Genomic DNA, 21543 nt, shown 5'->3' with positions numbered 1-21543 from the left:
TGTCAAGACAGATTTGGAGCATGGAACATCTGCTTTTCAGATTTTGAAGGGTGTCTATAAGCTCAAATCCTGCTAATTCCCCCCAAAAAATTCAGTTATGGGAAATGGCATTTAAGGTCTATTGCCTATGGGTCGTAGAGTTTACACGGCTTTCAATAGAACTGGGGTTTATCTAGGGATCAAGTCAAGGTTTGTCCTTGGGCTTTGTGATTCTCTAATTATTTGTTGATTTCTTTTAACCTGTAGTTCTAGCTTTGGCTTATTTCGGTGAGGTGACAACACTTTGAACAGAAATCATTAGGCTGTGTCTTATAGCAAGGAGGGAAAGAAGGACGTGGGAGTCTGGAGTGCACACGAACTCTCTTCTATGAGGAATTTCTTTTTATCTCATGGTGGCTATTCAAAGAATGTCCTTGGAGCACGTGAGTGGCTTTTATATGGAGTCTCATTGCTGCTGTGGAGCATATTCTTTCAACATTTCCCTTTTGCATTGGCTTCCAGAAAGCTTAGAATAAAGTCTCAAAACCAAATTGACTGTCATGGAGCTGACTCACAGCAACCATATAGAACAGTGTAGAACTGCCCCTGTAGGTTTCTGAGGCTGTTAACTCTTTACAGGAGGAGAAAAACGCACCTTTCACCTATGGAGCGGCTGGTGGTTTTGCACTGCTGGCCTTGGGGTTCACAATATATAACCATTATGCAACCAGAGAACTACATTCTCTCTCTCTCTCTCTCTCTCTCTCTCTCTCTCTCTCTCTCTCTCTCTCTCTCTCTCTCTCTCTCCCTCTCTCCCTTCTTCTGCATATATATATATTCCTCATTATAATTCCTGTTTATAATTTCCCAGTTATTTCTTTTTCATTCTATAAAGGGAAGGAAAGTATCTAGATGAATGAATGAAGGGAGGGAGGGAGGGAGGGAGGGAGGGAAAGAGAAACACAACGCTTGCTCTAGGATGCCAAATGACAAAGGAGAACATTGAATTAGGCCTGTGACTGTGGCAATCAGGAGCGTGGTCATGTGGGTGTCCTCCTTTTTTGTCATTTAGGAATTTCTTTTTGGACAGGGCCAGGGTACAAGTATTGCTTTTATTTGCCACCTAAAGGTCTCAAATGGGCAGGCAGCTCCTCTGGCCACGAAGGAGGTCGCCGAAAGGCATCGTGGCTGCATTTCTTCTGTGTGGCATGAATTGCAAATGTCCCCAACCTCCTTTCTGAGACAATGAAAGCACAGTCTCTGGGGAAGGAAGCCACTGCTTGGGATCATCACGTGGAGGCCTCATCTGCTGAGAGCCCACTGCAAGCCCTATTCTCATTTGGAAGGTTGTCTCATCCTTCCATCTGCAGGAACCCTTGTTAGGCTGCCACTGGGATCCAGACTTTTATTTTCCCAGATGAGTTATTTCATGCGATTTGAAATTATGCTGCAGTATACAAGCAACAGTTCAGGAGTGAACCTGCCCTGGCAGAAGGTCAGAACCGATGAGCCTCTCGCTGGGGCCTGGCTCTCTGGAAGAAAATGCTAGAGGGGAGGAGGTAGCGCTGCCCTGAGAGGCGCCTTACTAGCTGAGTGTGGGCACCTGCCTGCGGATTGATGTAGATTGTGAGTTAGAGCCATTTGACTCCAAGGTGCTGAGGTTTTAGGAGCCTTCACTAAAGAATGCACCAGAGCCATAGAAAATAATGGCAGTTGAGCCATAAAGGTGAAGCTTTGCTGTTGCTTTGAGGAGGTTTTCAGGCTGGGCAACAACCGTCCTCTAGTTGAGGTCCAGTTTGTCTTTTGAGAGCAGGGGCTCCTTGGGCCAGAAGTGCCGCTGTGTCCCCTCTGAGGGTGGGTGTCAACTCCCTCAAGCACTAACAGGAGTGACGAGGGAAGAGCAAGAAATCATTTCTGACTGCTTGACGGTCATAAATGAACTTATGTGTTGGAAGGTGTTTTGTTTTATCCCCCAGTGGGGCAAAAACAAACTGATACCTGTTCCTTGTAACACAAAGTCAACGCCAAGAGATCAACTTAAAAAAGAAAACCCATTCAGTGCAATTAGCCGGCCAAACAGAAGGCAACCAATCCTACTGGCATTTTATCTGTGCCATGATACCTACTGAAAACCCAGCCCCTTTCATCAAACTCAATTCCAGACACTCAGGCACAGCGCTGCACTTGGCATTGTCTCTGTCAAACTCCATTTTCTAGCCTTTATGTCAAATGTAAATTCATGGCAACTGCATTCAGATCTTGATAGAATCCTCACTTTGTCCTGGATCCGCAATTGTTCGTCAACATACGCACACACACACACACAGTTGATTTGTTCTCCCTTTAGCTAAGCTAGAGTTTTGCGTTTTGAAAGGCTGCCTATTGGCCTCAGAGAGCTCTCAGCTAAGCACTTGCTGAAAACAAGGGTATTGTCCAATTGGGTCTGCACCCCTCAGGTGAAGAGATCATATCAGCACTGCTCTTGTTTGGGATGAAAATGGGCCTTCACATTTTCTGTGGCATTTCCCACTGTTTCTGGAGTTTAAGTCACTATAAATCTTAAATGAGCTGAACAAATTGTTGTTGAGCGATGAAAAATAGATACGTTTGACTCTGAGCACACAGATGTGTTGTGTCCACCAAAATGAGGTCTTGATGAGGCACAAAGGCAACAAAAATACCTGCTCAACATCTTCCCATCTGATCCCCTGTCCACAAGAAAAGAAATCACGGGGAAAGCATGCTAGACTGACCTCTCATTGAAATCATCTTTGCTTGGGTATCCATATATGCATAAAAGGATATAGCTTCTTAAAAGCTCATTTTCTCTCTAATAATTGTCTGTTTTTAAAATGCTATCAGCAGGTGCACCTCATTTCAAAAGCCTCTTGTCCTTCATAATACAATATTCATCACGATTACATAATATGAAATAAAAAGCCACAAAACACAAGCAATGGTAGTTCAATTAAATGCAACATAATCTGCAGCCAAAAAGAAGGTCCTGTAGTTAAAATCAGGTTCTGCTGAAAGAAAAAAGGGGAATATATTTCCACATATTTTTAATTATATAGAATTTCCTCAAACATGATTTTTCATAACATATTCCATTAAGTTAACATCATATTTGAAGAAAGAGCATTTTCCGATTTCATTTTAAGCCTGATTTTGAGCAATTACAGTGTCATTGTTCTGCGGTAGAAAGGTTGAATTCATTCACTGTGTGGTTATGCTAGTTATGATTGATGTCTCTTCTCCAAATGATAAACCAATCACCCCAATGATGTAATGTCATTTTAAGAGTGCCATAATCACATTTCTCTCAAACTAGAAGCTCTGATGAGTTCTAATAAAGATTTATGGTAGATTAAAGGCCTTCATAATATCAACAATGGATTGCTCATTTGATGAGAGATTTGATTAGGTAATTTTCTTTTTTTAAAAAAAAGAATATGAGTTTACTAAATATACCAGGCCTAGCTTTGAAGAAGGCCATGGGCCATACTAAGTAGGAGTCCATCATTCCATCCGTGGAATGAATCACCTTCCATGTGTTTAGGAGGCCCTCCCTCATTGCAGCGGTTGAGGCTTGTGGTGGCATGCACTCATGGATAGAGCCTAAACACAACCTCATCAGGGAGCACTTGAGGCATGTAAAGCTCAGTATGCCTTGCCGGGCTTCATGAGTGGCCAATTCAGAAGGCAAGTCCAGAGCCTTTGGGTCAGGAGCAATTCATTTCTACAAACATCTCTCTTTGAGCAATGGGCACTTAAACCCAAGGAACTGGCCACTTGGGTTTTCAAAGGCGCCAACAAGAGACATCAAAATAAAGCATGAGAGAGAGAGAGCCCACAAACCCCTTGTGGGCAGTTCTTCTGTCCGTGTCCGTGCCTGTGTAAGCCAGAATGAGAGTGAGGGTCTCAGAGGCAACATTGGCCAGAGGACCACACCAGCAGATTGTGGCGCTCTTAGGAAGTGGTATAAGGTGATGGGATCACCTGCCCCAAACACTTCAGCCTTGGCAAGCCATTCAGGATTATGTCAAAGGATCACATTTTAATAAAAAATCATCTAAACAAGCAAGAAGGAAAAAGTCCGAAGCCAACTATCAAAAAAACAAGGGATCCGAGAAGCACACAGATTGGGAGTGAGAGGCCAACCGGGGTCGCATGGCTATGACCGGCATAGCGGTAAAACAAAATTCAATGTTCCAGTGTCTCTGTGCATTTCACCATTGAGACTGGCATCCTCTCCGTGGCAGCAGGGGGCAAATTCCTCCATGGAAGTAGCCCCGCGTCGTGTGAGGCTAAGGAAAACCTCTCCAGTAGCCGCCACCTTCAATAAGCATCTCCTTAAATGGCAAGGCCACAGGACAAGTAGATGCCACTGGATGCTCCCCATCCCACCTTCCTCCCCACCCTGATGTCAGGGTTGCCACTCCAACGTCATGCATGAAGCCCCACACAGTCAGACAGCACAGCGTTTCCTTACCACTGCTGGAGGCTTGCTGGGGCCCTGAGCATGCTCTGAGCAGGTATGAATTGGGAGAGAACTCCTCATCGGGGTTGGTGTCCATGATTTGATGGGAGGTGTTGCTGTCTAGCAATGGCATCTGGCAGCTAACTGGTGGAGGATTATGGGAGCTAGGCAGCTGAGCAGATGGGAGGAGGCTAGACGAGGATGTAGGTGGAATGGGACGACCTGGGAGAGAGGACAGAGGGGTCAAAGGTCAGCAATGAGTGTCATGAGGCATCCCGAGACAGTTACATTGAAAGCAGATTGCAATACACATATTTGTTCCTTACAAAAAGAGAAATGCTCCCGAGGTGTCTTTCAGAGTGGTTCGCTGTTATCTCCAATGTTCACATTCATACCACAGGTAGGTGGATCTTCCAGACCGTGGTATGGGCAGCCGTGTCCACCCACAACCTGGACACGGCATTAGCCTGGAGCCCATCCACTTTTCTCTATCTGTCACCGAACTAGAACTATCTGCTCATTGGTCTCTCTGCTTCCATTCTTGCTAGAAACCCATCGATTCCCACCATGCTCAATCCTTCTCCAAGCTACCAGATGAAGTTTTAAAGATAAAGATAAACCTCAGGTAGTTTCATGTGACTGCTTCTGACCCTCTGATCAGCCACCGTTGCATGCAGCATGAAACCCAACCTAACCTATGATGGCCGATGTGTCCACTCTGGCTCACAGCTGCTTCTCTTACTGCCCCCCACACCCCCCAGCAGTGCCCCTTACCACTGTGCCCTGGCCCAGCCCAATTCTCTACAGCTTATGTTCTCATCTTCTTCTTCTTCCTTTTTTTTTTTTTTTTTGCTTAAACGTGCCAGATCCTCAGGGTCTTTCCACTGCCTATCCTCTTGCCCATGGTCATACACCTGCTGCTTCTCTTCATCTGGGACTCCCCAGTCTGCCCTCCTGCCCGTTCCATCCGAGTCCACTTAAAATTCCCATGAGCCTTTGCCACTTTTGGCAGGTGGACGCCTTGTCTATTTCAGTCACCCCTGAACCCTCCGTGTTTCCCTAAAGAATGTCACCTGCTGAATGAACGCACAAATCTGTAAAGTCTATGACAACCCAACTAATCGGTTTGGGGGAGAAGAGGGGCTAAGGTGGAAAGAGTGGGATTTTTGCATCCCTGGGTTGGCCAGTGACCCATTCACTGCAGCAGGCAGGGATGTTTGGCTGGAGATTCTGGGGAAGCTCCTGCTAAGAGCAGTATAGCCACTCCAGACTGTGCGGAAGGGCAGCCCACCAGGCCGGCGGTGGGTAGTGAGCAGCTGAAGCTGCCCTTGGGTCAGGAAGTTCTCCCACACAGAGGGCTGCTGCAACCTCCCTTTCCACGTGGCAGGGAGCACCTGGCCGCCAAATTGCTGAGTGAGGCTAATCACCATGCAGACGTTCACCTGCTTCGCCCTTACATCCCCGGGTCTCTGCACTTGCCTGACTGCTGGTTTGCTCCTGTAGGAGACTCGTGAAAATGAGCCAAGAAGAGGGAAGATGGAAAATGGAGAAGACTCAAGAATCAGGTCACAGTTTCAACTCAGGCAAGAAGCTCCCGAGCCAGGAGAACTGCTTCCTGATGCACTTCCTAAGGACCAACCCCGAAGACCAAACGCACTGCTATCGAGCCTGTCTAGGGCAGGCTAGAACTGCCCCTGTGAGCTTCTGAGACTGGAACTCTATGGGAGAGTATAAAAGCCTCATTTTTCTCTTGAGGAGCGGCTGGTAGTTTCAAAATGCTGACTTTGTAGTTAGCAGCCCGATGAGTAACCGCTACAGCAGGTGTTCTCAAACCCTTCGACCGGACGCTGATCCTTGTGGCTGCTTTTCTAACGATGTTGACATGAACGCTGTGCTATAAAGAGCAACTGTGCTAGACTCCAGGGACATAAAGATAAACACTGCCTGACCTCAGAGAGCTCACAGACCAAGTAGGGCATAGTTAAATATTTCATTTCAGTACCATATAGTAAGACGTTCGATAGTAGCATGTAAGTAGCTGGGGCAGTAGGGCAGAGAAAAGGGATGCCCGATCCCATCTAGAGGAGCCCTGGTGGCACAGTGGTCAAGAACTGAACTGCTAACCGGAAGGTTAGCGGTTCCAACCCACCAGCTGCTCTGGATGGGCATGCTGGAGCTGTCTGCTTCTGAACAGATTCACCTACAGCCCTCAGAGTCCCTGTAGGGAAGTGCTGCTCTGTCTCACAGGTTCATGATGAATGGGGTTGACTCAACTGCAAAGGGTGGGTCTGGTGGAGCCTGGCCAGGTGGGGATGGGCTGGTGAATGAAATAAAAGATTCCTGGGAAAGTGGAGGCTTGTGGAATCACTGAAAAATGAGACAAGAAACTTCCGGTGGGAGGGGGCCGGATGAGCAATAGTCCAGAGGCAAGTCACCACTTGCCAACTACCCTTGTGGAGGCAGCAGGGATGGGAGGTTAGATACACTTAAAACTTTAAGCTTCGGGGCTCTTGCCCAGTAAAGCTACCAAAATCAATGCACGTTCTCCCCGATATAGATCAGTAGATAAGTGGAGCTTGATTTTAAAAATTCAATTCATTCATAACAATTTGGGCCTGATATTCTTGCCAGATGTTCTGGCCAAGGTAGATTGAATCTATCACAATTCAGCAGACTCGGTGCTAGACATTTAATCAATACATTTTCCCCGTAGGTCTCCCCTCGAAATAATAGCTATTATAATTCTTAGTATCTTTCTGCTGATGTTTAGTTTGCAACGGTTATATGCTACTCACTCTGCTAATCACTTGACAAATACTATCTCATTTAATCCTCCAAAGCCCCATTCACATCAGAGTTATTACCATCTCCTTCGGACGGACGCAGAAGCTGAGGCTCCGAGAAGTGAAATGACCCAACTAGTAAGTGGCAGAGGCCGGCAGTCCCATTCATGTTTGTCAACTCCCAAATCTAACCATATTCTAACCATATTCTGCCATACAGCCTGGTAGCAAAAGTGTCAGAAGGTGACCAAAAAGGGACATGGTGATTGACAAGAAACAATGTTTCTGGTTTCCCATCTCCCACTCCCAAACACTCCCGAGATTTCAAAGAACTATTTCTCTGACTAACACGTGATAGCAGTCACCACCCTACAGGGTTCTGCGCTTTCTCTCATACTTGGGGGGTGAAGTTCCATGGCTCCTTCACAGCACCGTTGCCCTCCCCATGCTTCTAGGCTCCCGAGAGGCGAGTGCCCTGAGCAGGACGCTGTGAGGCCATTTGGACGGTCACTTAGACCCAGATTTTCACCCGCTATCAATCGGCTTTCACATTTGTATTATTGAGGCATATCTGGAACTGCATGTTGAAGAACAAGGATGACTGGAAGCCAATTTCCAAATTCCTTTGAGTGACTGAGGTGGAACTGAAGTTCAAGTGCAATTTTCCAGGAGTCTGATATGATAGTTACTGTGAAATCATTCTTTACATGAACTTTTTGAAATTGTGTTCAGCATGAATTCATTTCATACAGTACAGACCGAACTGCTTTTTAATTTACCCAAATACAGACAACGGAAGAGCAGTCATAATACAATGGAGGCATGGGGGTTACTTCGGCATATTGAGGACACACATCACGGAATTGTTTGATTCCAGTGATTTCCTTCTCAATCCACCTTTTGTTTGCTCTTCAACCTCAGGTGCCTACCATTGCTGGGGGAATTTCTTAGTGCCAAGATCTGCCCCAAGAAGATGATATGCTGTTCTTTACTTTTGCTGCAATTTGACAACTTTGTTTCTCTATGTTCTGCCCGACCTGTCCCCTGCTCCTGCCCCAACTATGCCGGCTAAAAGAGGCTGTCTGTGCAGGTACAAACAGGTTTAAAATACAGGGGAAGAGTTGGAATGTCTGCAGGCTCATTTACAGCCCAGACTTGCTTACAGAATTGCTTCGTGTGGGAGGAGTGTGAAACCACCAGGGAGACGCTTACTGGCTTTACACTCTACGCACCCCAGAGATCTCCCCTGTGCCCCCAAACTATTTTCCAAATTCAATTTGCTGGGCGGCTGGGGTGTGTGTGTGGTTATGAGTCTCTAGAAAATATAGCAAAAAGGTGGGGAGTGTTAATGGATTTGATAAAAAAGCAAAGAAATCATGGAAAGGTAGCAACATGCCATTCATGAAATTCATCTGGTCTTCTATATGTGTAGGTGTGTGTTTTCTGAGATATTCATGTAATTATCTGTCTGACTGGGTTCCCTGGGACCTTAAATGTGGGCAAATATTCTAATGTTTCTGTTTCCAGATAAATAAGGTTTTGTCTTCGTTTTCGGCATGGCTGTTTCTGCCGGGAAGCTCGGCAGTCTGACAGACCACGCAGCTCCACATTCACTTCAGGCGCTCGGTGGAGGCTGACGGGAGCGCTCTGTTCAGAAGGATGCGGAGGAAGCCACGGGTGGAGTAGGAGATACTGCTGTCATTAATTAGACAAATCATGGTTCCAGAGGTCAGGAGAGGTTGCAGGTGCATCGCACTTTTGAGCCTCCCCTGTTTCTGGCTCTCCTTCACCTTCGGGTTCAGCCAGACGGGAAAAGTTTATCACACAACACCTGTGGTTGAAACCACATTGCTCTAACTCCTACTGCCTCAATTAAAAACCCATTTTGCTCCTTACATTAATTTGGATCCAGACATACCAGTTGTCCCACCCAGAGTGCAAGAGATCCCATCTCCCATGCCCACAGCTATAATTTTACCCACCAAGTGGCTGCTTTTCCCAGCCCTTTGTCATTGATGCACTAAGGTTTGATAAAGGGCATGTTGTGGATAAGTTCCCAGAATTCCCTTAAAATAACTACTTCTTCTCACATAGAAAAGATTAATGGGAAGCAGAATATTGAACATTGAAATTTCCTATGTATAAAAGGCATAACTGATCTATGCAGTGACAGTGTAGAAGGACATTTGGCAGAGCAAAGAGGCATTTCAAAAAGATGGGTTAAAAATGTACTAGAAATAATTGTATCCAAATCAACAAGTTTGACATCACTGACAATTAGAATAATAATAAATGCAATAATAGGTAACCTTTAAGAGGGGCGTGAACTTGCTTCCGTTGGGGAACTAAAATAAGTATTTTTATACATATTTCTCTCTCTTGAGTTTCACAACGTCACCATAAACTAACTAATGTCACTATGCTCACTACAGATGAAGAAGCGGCGACCTAGGTAGATGACGTTTTCTAGCATGCCCTTGATAAGAAGAGGCAAGGTTGGGGCGTGCACCCAGGCTGTCTGGTTGGAGAAGGGTTAAGCACCCCACTGCTAGCTGGAAGTCCAGGTTCAAACCTCCCAATGGCTCCATAGAAGAAAAGATACAGCGATCTGCCCCCATCCCTCCTTATGGGGCAGGTTAACTCTAGCCGATGTGGCTGCTCTGTGTCAGAATCAACTCAAAGTCACACAACAGTCTTGACTCTTAAGCCTAGTCCTTGAATGGTTCATTTGAATATTCCCTACCTTACACAAGGGCCAGGGCTAAAATATGAACCATATGTGACCTGAACACGCACTGGTTCTCTTCTGGACTGCACAATAGAGGCCATTTTACAGGGAAGACTTAACCATGAACAGAAATTAAAAACAAAAAAAAACCGCCTCCTGGAAATAACCACGGGCTTGTTCACATAGAATAAATCATCCCTTTTCAAGATAGAGAAAAAAATGATTGAATTAAAGACTGCACATCCTCAGTGGGCCTGAGAAGTTCAACGGCTTAATAAAAATATGGCTTTTGTTCTAAAGTGACCATTGTAAAAGGGTTGCAGGGACAACAACAGTACGTAGTTGGTGTAAATGTGAGCCACGGCTCTCATGGAATTCCGGTTTCAAGAACCTGTTTGGTTCTCAGACATTTGACCAATACGATCTACTTCTGCTTCAAATGCTTTGAGGTGCTGAGGCTCCCTTATTTTTGAATGAGTTAAAATGCAATACAGGTGAATATGCAAGAGACTTAATGTCAACACCTGAGATGCTGCCCTCTTTTGCATGTATCCAGTGATTGTTTTAGAAATGTAGCCTAACTTGCATTTAAATTCCGTGACAAACGTTTTCAGCACCAGGTTTTCCAAATTTCTTCTTGTTATGGACTCTGGTCTTGCAGAGGCTATATGATGGGGGATCTGTTACCGAGGATGATGGGTTTCAGTCGGGTACCAAGAAACCATTTTGGTGGGAGGGATCTCCTCTACTTAAAGAATGAAGTTCCTCAAATAGCGGGGAAGAGCTAAAGGCAGGGGATATGTATGTGTCCAGCCAGGCACGGACCGAAAAAGTATTCTGCCCTCAACATCAGAGAGAAACAGATTGATTCCTTTTTTTCTTCTTTTTAAAATTATTTTATTGGGGTTCATACAACTCTCATCACAATCCATACATCCATCCATTGTGTCAAGCACATTTGTACATTTGTTGTCATCACCATTCTCAAAACATTTTCTTTCTACTTGAGCCCTTGGTATCAGCTCCTCATTTCCCCCTCCCTTACTGCTCCCCCCTCCCTCATGAACCCTTGATAATTTATAAATCATTATTATTTTGTCATGTCTTACACCGGCCATTCTCTCTCTTCACCGAGTTTTCTGTTTTCCATCCCTCAGAGAGGAGGTTATATGTAGATCTTTGTGATCGGTTCCCTCTTTCTACCACACCTTCCCCTTATCCTCCTAGTATGGCTTCTCTCATTATTGATCCTGAGGGGTTTACCTGTCCTGGATTCCCAATGTTTCCAGCTCTTATCTGTACCAGTGTACATCCTCTGTTCTAGCTGGATTTGTAAGGTAGAATTGGGATCATGATAGTGGCGGGGGTGGTGGGGACAATTAAAGAACTAGAGAAAAGTTGTGTTTCATCATAGCTATACTGCACCCTGACTGGCTCGTATCCTCACTGTGACCCTTCTGTAAGGGGATGTCCAGTTGCCTACAGATGGGCTTTGGGTCTCCACTCCACACTCCCCCTCATTCACAATGATATGCTTTTTTGTCCTTCGAGGCCTGATCTCTGATCCTATCGACTTCTTGTGATCACACAGGCTCGTGTGCTTCTTTCATGTGGCTTTGTTGATTCTCAGCTAGAAGGCCACTTGTTTATTTTCAAGCCTTTAAGACTCCAAATGCTAAATCTTTTGATAGCCGGGCACCATCAGCTTTCTTCGCCACATTTGCTTATATACCTGCTTTGTCTTCAGTGATCAGGAAGGTGAGCAGCATGGAAAGCCAGCTTAATAGAACAAAATGTTCTTTCATTGAAGAAATACTTTAGTAGAGGCCCAATGTCCATCTGCTATCTTAATATATAATAAATATATGCACATAGATCTATTTCTCCATCAACATAAATATATTTACACGTGTACATGCCAAACAGTTTGATTTCTCATTGGCATCAGGCCTTACACTAACCACACTGACCTTGGGGTAGGCAATAGGGTCAAAATTTGACGATATGTTAAATAAATTTTTTTAAAAATACTACAGAAAGTCATTTAATGATACCATTGAGTGGCAAGTGGCCCCTATGATGACAGTGTCTATAATATAAGTCTCTTCTATATTATACATGTAGCAGACAAGAACAGTGGTTCTGCACTGGGAGCAGTGACACATGAGGGAGTCCTAGGGGTTACATGTTGGGATGTTAACTGCAAGGCCAATAGACAGAAACCACCAGCAGCATCTAGTGAGAAAAATGAAGCTTTCTGTTGCCGGGAAGATTGGAAGGTGGAGGAAGTAGAGTGTTACCGGGATTGAGTGAGTAGAGACCAGGGATGATGGAAAACAACCTACAAAGCAAAGGACACCCCCTGCCACCCCAAAAAGATTATCTGACCCCCCCAAACCAACAGAGTCACAGATGAGAAACTCTTGAGTAAAGTGTATGATAGAGGTTGCTCTTGTTTCCAAAGGATCCGAATTGGGCAGGTCTTCAAAGGTAAACATGTGATTCAGTTAGCTCCTCCCATTTATATACACAGAGCTAAGGAAAGAGCAAGCAAGTTTACATTGCCACTGGGGATGCGAAGTTAAAGGGAGGGAACACTGCCTCCAACAAGTCTAATCAGTCACTGAGGGGAGTTGGAGCACGCCTCTCTCCAGAGGTGGGACAGAGTTCAATGGCCTTTTCAGAGGCAGGAGATGCAGGGGCGAATGTTCCAGCTCCTCGTTATGTTATTTAACGTCACCTGAGGAGTTTTCATTATGACCCCTCACGTCTTCTCAATGCGGCCATATCAGCCTCCGCACGTTTGCTCCACTCCACATCAGCCCGCTGAACGCAGTAGTTTTACAACCGGAGACCTAATTGCCCTCGTCCCTCACACTACATTGCACTCACTACAGCCCAGCTAAGCATTTTCTTGAAAACAAATCGTTTTCAGATGGCCCTGGAAAACGATCCCGATTTCACACAAGCTATTCTGCACCAGAGAGAAGATGTGGCAGCCTGCTTCTGTAAAGAATGCCCTCCTTGGGAACTCCAAAGGGCAGCTCTCCCCTTCCCTCTGGGTGGCCAGGAGTTGGAGTTGATGACAGCAGGTGTGTCGTGATGGGTGATACACACCGTATTGGAGGAGTGACTTGCTGTTAGACTTGCCCCAGTTCAAGAGCCCCTTTCAGGAGCTCGAGCATGAACTGCCTTCACAGTTTGCGGCTCCATGCATTCAGGTGTCATTACTAGATCACCCACACTTGCATGTTTATATATCACATATTTCTGGCACAGTTGCACTTTGAGAAGCGTCAAAGATAGATCGGGCTATAGATGGCAAGTAGAGTTTATTTTTGAAGTAATGCGATGTCTATGGTTTTCTAATGCCAGCCTTCTTATAGACATAAAGTAAAATTCAGTGTGAATCTGTATAATTTCTGCTTGAGAAGAAACGGACCTACTTCACTTGCTTTGTCAAAAGCATTCAGAGTGTTTAGCAGAGGGCCGTGGGTCCTCAAACCCCTTTTCACCAGAAAGTTTTAGTGGGTGGATAAGCAAAACTTAAGCCCACGGCCATTGAGTAGATGCCAACTTACAGAGCCCCTGTAGGACAGAGTAAACATATTTCAGAGGTTTTCCTGAGGCTGTCAATCTGTACAGGAGGGACAGGCAGTCTCATTGTTCTCTTTTGGAGTGGCTGATGGAGTTGAACCACAAACCTTGCAGGTAGCAGCCCAGACCTTAAGCCACTGGACCATCAGGGGTCCCTAGTTGTTGGATAAATGAATTTAGTGACATCTTCCAGCTACTGTCCAATGAGATGGCATTATGCTTTGGTCTAGTTCAGTGCTGTCCAGTAGGACTCTGTGGGGTAGGCATATGGCTGCACTCTGTGTTGTTAGTTTCTGTGCCCCATGGGACAACATGCTGCCCGGTCCTCCACCCACCTCATGATTGTGGGAAAGACTGTTGCAATAGGGTTTTCGTTGGCTGGCTTTGGCAAGTAGATTGCTAGAACTTTCTTCCTCGTCCATTTTCATCTGGAAATTCCACAGAAAAGTGTTCGGTATAACAGTAACATGCAAGGATCCACTAACATGGTTGCTGGCTTTACATGAAGTTCATTGGGTAGAAGTTGAATTCTGGTGTCACATACTTTGGACCTGTTATGAGGAGAAATTAGTGTCCTGAAGAGGACATCATGCTTGGTGCAGTAAAGAGGACCCTGAAGAATTGAATTGACACAGTGGCTGCACCAATGGGCTCATCCCCAACAATTGTGAGGAAGGCTCAGGACATGGCAGTGTTTCCTTCTGCTGGATGTGAGGGCACTATGACTCTGATCCAACCCCATGGCACCTAACAGCCATAATCCCTTCATTAAAATGTGAGAAGCTTACCATTGTATCCCTTAGCCCCACACTGCCCATCAGCGTGTTGTAGAATAGGTAAAACGTGGCAACTGAGAAATGGACTTTTATATTTAGTTTGTAGTTAAGTCGTCACATGTATCTAGTGGCTCCCTTATTGGAGAACTCCATCTGGATAAAAACAGTAGTTTTCATCTCCCAGTTACTGGCCTCTTCCCTTTCTGTCTCTCCCTTACAGAAACCAGGATGCTTTTCGATGTATAAATTGACGCATCTCATGCGCCTTCTCTCTACTCTCCCAAGACTCCATATTGCCTGCCTACAAAAGACAGCTCGAACGTTTGCATGGCAATTATCTCTTGTCGCATCCCCGCCCCCATCCCCTATGCTCCAGCCATACAAAAACAACTGGACCACTGAAGATGCAGTGCTCCTTCTTCACATCTTTCCCTCTGCAGGGAAGGTGTTCCCTTCTCATTTGTAGTCTTGGCGTCCTCTGAAATCTTCGTAAATACTCAGTGCAGGCGTCGCCTTCTCCCTAAGCCTTTCCCGCTCACCTCACCCACTGGTACGTGGGGCATGCCGCTCTCAGGGCACACACACTGGGGCACATTAGCATAGTCACTTGTCTAGGTGTTTGGCTCATTCTTGACACTGTGAATGAATGCGGGCAGAGATGGGGGATTATGCACCTTTGTGTCCTAGTTCTCAGCCTGGAGCTTGCACACAACACGGAGCAATGCGATTGGTTGATTATAATAATTCATTCCGCTTCCTGGACATATATTCTGTTCACAGAGCACTAACTTGTGCACTGGCTATTACTGAATGCCGGGGCTGTTGGTACTGGGTTTGAGGCGCCTCTCCCTGTGTAAGCATCTTAGTGAGCAGGGCGCGATTCTGCATTTAAGTGCCAGTATGTCACTATTATTTTAATGAAGTCGCTGAGAATCATAAGTCACAAGTACCTCTAATACTCCAGGGGCGACATAGAAGCCTTCCTCCACGTTGGGGGAACTCTGAGGCTTGTATCTATGAAGAAACCTCCGTCCGTTCCCAAGATGGCAACTTCCTCGGGGATGTTCAAAGGTGGTGAAGGGACCACATTTTAAAAACCCACTCACGTGAAAATCCTCTCTCTGGGGCAAGATGCAATTTCATTGTAACTCTGAAAGCGTCCTGCCCTCGGAAGCTAATGGGGGCATGATCCAAGATGGTCCCTCAGCGTAAGATCCGGGTGCCCACCACTGGACAATGCAGTCACTTACTGAGTTGTCTCCCAGGGCCAAGGAACTTGCTCTGTCTACACTAGGCTGTTTCCTCAGGTTCCTGGCAGCTACCAGATGCTGTCACAAGGGCTTAGTTTGAGAAAAGGGACTCAGAAAGAAGTCAAGAAACTGAGTGCCCAGGTTACAGGTTACAGCATGCTCTGCCATGTTGCAAAGGGCTCTTCCCAACTCTACCTTCTATTTGCCTCTTATGAGTCATGGTATATGGAAACCCACCAATAGCTACAGTTTGTTGAACTATAACATGCACCAATATTATTTATTACAATACAAGTACATATTATGTCTAATCCCTTTACATTATTTTGTTTTACTTAATGCCAGACCAACCATTTCTCACCCACATCCACTGAGTCAACGACACCTCATGGCGGCCCTCCAGAGCAGAGGAGAACCCTTGCTTTGGTTTTCGAAGGCTGCAAATCCTTCAGGGAACAGAAAGCCTCATGTTTGGCCCTCAGAGTGGCGAGTGAGGTCAAACTGCTTATTTTGCAGCTAACAACCCAATGACTAATGAACTATGTGACCAGGGCTCCTCATCAATCCTGTAGGCAGGTAATGTTAGCCCCACGGCAAACAGGAGAAGCCAAAGTAGACCGGGTTTCAGGGAAGGATGATGGAAGGCTTTGAACTGGGACATTTTTATTCTATGCTCTTATCCCCCAACCCAGGGAATGATGGCCGCATCTAATTGACCTTTATGACAATGAAATACCCATCACACACGTGGGCATGTTGCCCCACAGGCAGCGGCTCATGAGCTCTGAGGATCCCAACGACGACCCATCAAAGTAAGACATGGAACATCGTCTCTTTGAAACATATTGTGCCAGGCCCAGCACTCTTTCACTCAATGTGTCTGGGTACGTCCCTGGTCTGCTGCACCACATCCATGGATACATTTGCAACAAAGGGAACAAGTCATATACAAATATTCTCTGCCCAATCTATACGTATTTGTAGGTACATTCTCACAGTCTGTCCCACCCATTTAGTCCGTATGTCCCTCCAGACATCTCCGGAGAGCTCACTACTATTGACCATATAATCTTATTTGCCTCTGTAGCCTCTCACTCTTGCACATCTCCCCCTCCCCATCTCTTTCATTTTGTATAGTTCCTTCCCCTTCACCCAAGTTCCCTCCAGCCCACGACTTTCCTTCCTGATCTTGCTACCATCAAAGGATGCTTCCTTTAGCGTGAGACCCTCTCCTTGCCTTTTCACAACTGTGGTCTCATACAACACGTATCCTTCTGCGCCTCACTCATTTCCTCCAACAGACTGTCCTGCAGGTTCTTCCGTGGTCTGAGATGCTGCACAGATCTACCTGCACTATGATTTTTTAAAAACATTTCGCAACATTCCATTGTGTGTAGGCCTCAAAGCTGTTCAGCAGCTGCACAGATGCGCACTGTGTTGTTTCCATGGTTTTCGACACTGTGAACAGCACTGGGACCAACATGGTGGCACACACATCTACTTGTGTGGTGATCTGATCCCTCCAGGCTATCGGCCTACTAGGGGGATGGCAGGGTCACATGGTATTTCTAGTCCCAGTGTTCTGAGGAATTGCCATGCTGCTTCTCACAGGGGCTGTACTGTTTTAGCCCCCACCCCACCCCGCCCCCAACCCTTGCCCAGTATCTGAGCATCCTTCTCTGCACTTTCCAGCGTGTTATTTTCTGCTCTTTTGAACTTCGCTAGGTGAGGTGATAGCTCATTGGTGTTCTGATTTGGGTCTTCCAATGACCGGTGCGGGTGAGTCCTTCTTTATATGCTTGCTAACCACCCCAGTGCCTTCCTTGCTGAAGAGTCTGGTCAAGTCCACTGTCCATTTTCTAAGTGGATTATTTGTATTTTTCTTGCTGAGGTTTTACCATGGCCCATATAATTTGGAGACTAGTCTCTTGTTTACTATGTCATTGCCCCATTTTTCCCTCCAGTCTGTGAGTTCTCTTTTGCTCTCTTGATGTAGTAACTGTCTAATTTTTAGGAGACCCCTGTCACCTACTTTGTCTTCTATTGCTTGTGTTTATCAATAGACTTTCATAGTGTTTTATGCCACCTATTAGGGACCTATTTTTTTCATTGATTATCTTTAGAGTCTGAGGTGTTCATTTAAGTTTTTTTAATATATATCTGGGGTTCATTTTTTTGTATGTGCTATAAGATATGGTTCTATTTCATTCGTCTGCAAAGGGGTAGCTGATTTTACCAGCATCACTCTCTTCCCCATCTAATGTCTTTCTGTCCTTTTTCAGAGATCAGTTGTCCATAGGTAGGCAGATTTACTTCTAGGTTCCCCGCTCTGTTCTGTTGACATATGCACTTCTAGTATCAAGGCTGTTTTGATTACCATGGTTGTGTAGTAGGTTTTCAGCTCAGAAGTAAGAAGCTTTCTACTTTATTCTTCGTTAGTAGTGCTTTGCATATCTGAGTCCCCTTCCTTTCTTTATAAAACTTGTGATTAGTTTTGTTCACCTCTTTTTAAAAAGGGTGTTGGAATCTGGATTGGGATAGCATTAGATCTGTAGATATATTTGCATATTATCAACATTTACATAATATCTTCCTATACATGACCTGGCATATTCTTCATTTATGTAAGTCTCTTGGTTTCTTGTAGCAATATTTTATAGTTTCTTTACAGGTCTTTTGTTTCTCTCATTAGATTCAATCTTAAGTATTTAATCTTATGGGTGGCAATTGTAAATGATATTGTTTTCTGGCCTCCTTTTCAGAGGTCTCTGTATTAGTATAAACAAATCTACTTTCCTGATTTTTTCCAATTAGTTCCAACAATTTTCTTGCCAAACTGTGAGTTCTGTGTATAGAGACACATCTTCTGCAATAGAGAAAGCTTTATGTCTTTTTTTTGTCAATTTGGATGCTTACAATTTTCCCTTTTTTACCTACATATTTCTGCTGGTGACTTTGGATAAGTCACCTAACTTGTATGCATTCAATTGTTTGACAATGAAAATGTATAGTAACACCCTTCACAGGTTTTTTAAAAACAATAAATATTACATCAGATACCTTATATAAAAATTGGGAACTAAATAGTATCACTGTCACTGATTTACAAGGTAAGTGAATCAGAGACATAGATAAACTGTAGCTACATGAATGGATTTGATTCCCATTTAACTCTAACCCATATCTAAGACTAGTTCTTATAAAAATGACCATGCTTGATGCCTGCCCTCAAGATGAGATCATTGAAGACACTGGTGATATAGCAAAGTGTGGTGAAGAAACTAGATGGTGCCAGTTATCAGAATGAATAGCCTCTCCGGTCTTAAAGGTTTGCCTTAAAACATGCAGCCATATTGGTGAGGCGTCAAATAAGTCCACATGGAAGAAGCACACCAGCCTATGTTTCACAGATGATAAATAATAAAATCCAAATCTGAAGCAGGGAATAGTATCAGAGCTTAAAATGTGAACACCCAGTTTGCAGAAAGCTGTGGATGACAGCTTTCTTTTTGCAGGGTCCACACATGGATGAAACTTTCAGCTACTGCCCTCTGACCATGGACCAGGGATGTGTCTGTCCTTGCTATTATGCAGAGTGCATTGGCAAGTGGATCATCGCAGATGCATTTTGGTTAGAATTTAACACCTTATCATTTAGTGTCCCTTGACCCACTTTAAATCTGTTTGAACTTAACTGGATTCATGGGAGTATGAGAGGGAAGGTTGTGGGGGAATGGGGAGCTAAGAACAATGAGTATGGGACAGGAGGACATATTCTAAAATTGATTGTGGGGATGACTGTACACCTCTTTTTAATGTGGTTGAACTATTGAGCTGTATGGTATGTGAATTATATGCCAATAAAGACGTTAAAATAAATCACTTTAAAAGGGGGGTATCATGTAGTGCTCCTACCCCTTTCCAGAGCCGTCTGAGGATTGGATGAGTAATGGAAATGGAAATGCATTGCCAATGGTAAAGGAGTTTACTTGTACTTGTTTTATTGTCATTATGGGAGATTTCCTTTTCCAAGACTGTCTGCGGATGGAAATAGTTCTGAAAAGAAATCTGTGGCTTGTTATGAACTTAAGGAACGAGACAGGGGAACCAGGGCTTTTTACCACAGTCTTGAGCTGTTTCAGCTCTTGCCTCCCAGGCTCCCAGTGCCCGATCCAGCCCTCCGTAACCAGCCCGTGATGAAACGCTAGAGTGGGGAGGTTGGGAGTGGAACCACTGAGAACTCATCGAGAAGCTGAAAGTCTCCCCTCAATGATCTAGAAGTATTCTGAACCTAAAAATGAAATGGAAAACTAGGATGGCCCTGAAAAAAAAACGACCCCAAACAGCCTGACATTCTCTCTACTCTGGGAACCTTCTGTCTGTCAGAGCAGAGCGATGCTCCAAGGGGTGTCAATGGCAGTTGCTTTTTAGAGTAGTTCACCAGGGCTTTGTTTTGAGGGTCCCCTGGGGCGACTCCAACCTCCAACTCTTCCACTAACTGTGAGCACCAACAGGGGACTCCACACCACTGGCATTCAGTCGACTCCCACGCAGCACCATGCCCTGTGTCCTGAGACACATCTATTAGAAGGCCAGGAACATAATATACGTGAATTCCTTCCTTCCCCAAACAACAGCTCCGAAGTCACTGCTTGGTTTGCAAAAATCACCCCCAGCCGTGGCCTTCGGTAAGAGGACTGCACCAGAATGTAGATGCAGAGGTTCTCAACCTTCCTAAGGCCTCGACACTTTCATACAGGTCTTCATGCTGTGGAAACCCCCCAACCATAAAATTATTTCCACTGCTACTTCATAACTGTAATTTTGCCACTGTTAGGAATTGGGTGACCCCTGTGCAACGGCCGTTCGACCCCAAAGGGGTTGCAACCCACAGGTTGCGAACCCCCGATTTAGAAGGTCAGGGTTCCTTATTGTGGCCCATCTGTTACCTGGTTGTGTGAGTTACAGGAACAGCTTGACCTGGTTTTGTGCTATCGCATAGCAGCGCCTAATGGTTTTGAGAAATGTGGTGACATGCATAACGAAGTTCATATTCCAGCGGAAGAGACCAATCATTGTTGACACTTCTTGGGCACTCATGGTGTTCTAGGCAGTCTGGAGAGCACTTTCCGTGGATTACCATTTATGCAACCCATCCAACAACACTATGTGGCAGCTCCCAAAGTTAGCCCCATTTTATGAATTTTGGCAACGAGGCTGATAGATGCCAAAGGGCTTGACCAAGGTAACACAACAGGTAATGGGCAGGACCAATATTCTAATTCAGATCTAAGTATTACACAACTACATGCCATCATTGCAAACTTGGAGGTGCAAAGAGAGACAAGTCACACATACCCAAAGGCAGGAAGGCCATTGGAAGGTGTAGCAGAGTTGGGAATGACTACACAATCAGTAGTGTGTACTCCCTGAGCAGGAACATTCCACCAGTTCTAACTAGTGTCCTGCTCCTGAGGCAGGTATGGAGATAAGTAATTGAGGAGAGTGCATGGTGAGGCTGTGTCTTCTGCTGTGTGGCAGCAACCTTCCACCTTCCCCAGATCCTCCAGGCCTGGCATACATTCTTCATGGGGGGCAGAGGGAATTCTTCCAGGCCCCCAGAGTCAGGTGCTTTCAGGGGAGTGTTGTCTGAAAGCTCACTTACAATAGCCTCCAGGGAAAACGAGGCATTGCCAAAGACAGCTGGAGAAATTTAAGGGAAAAAAAAGTCAGCCTTCGGAGGGCAAGAGGAACCCTTAAGGGAAACAGAATTAACTCCACAACTGGAAGGATGATCCCAGTGCAGGTGGGGTACCTCAGCCAACTAGGCACTATGCACTGTGGGACTGATTTCCATCTGAAACCCCACTTGACTTTGTTGTGGCGGAGAAGTTGTGGAAGGAGAGATGCGGTAGGAAGCATCCATGATAATCTTGCAGCCAAGGTATCC

General features: G+C 45.2%; 1 protein-coding gene across 1 annotated transcript in view; it reads right to left on the bottom strand.

The window, feature by feature from the left end:
- The window catches only part of TENM2 (teneurin transmembrane protein 2), a 504145-nt gene that overhangs the window by 465999 nt on the left and 16603 nt on the right, over positions 1–21543 (bottom strand). Inside the window, exon 2 of the mRNA XM_075542722.1 lies at positions 4472–4681. Within this exon, the coding sequence (XP_075398837.1) occupies positions 4472–4681 (210 nt within the window). The remainder of the gene's footprint in view (positions 1–4471; positions 4682–21543) is intronic.

This window comes from Tenrec ecaudatus, chromosome 2 (genome assembly GCF_050624435.1).
Source record: "Tenrec ecaudatus isolate mTenEca1 chromosome 2, mTenEca1.hap1, whole genome shotgun sequence".
NCBI lineage: Eukaryota > Metazoa > Chordata > Mammalia > Afrosoricida > Tenrecidae > Tenrec > Tenrec ecaudatus.
This window is presented reverse-complemented; position numbering and strand designations above follow the sequence as displayed.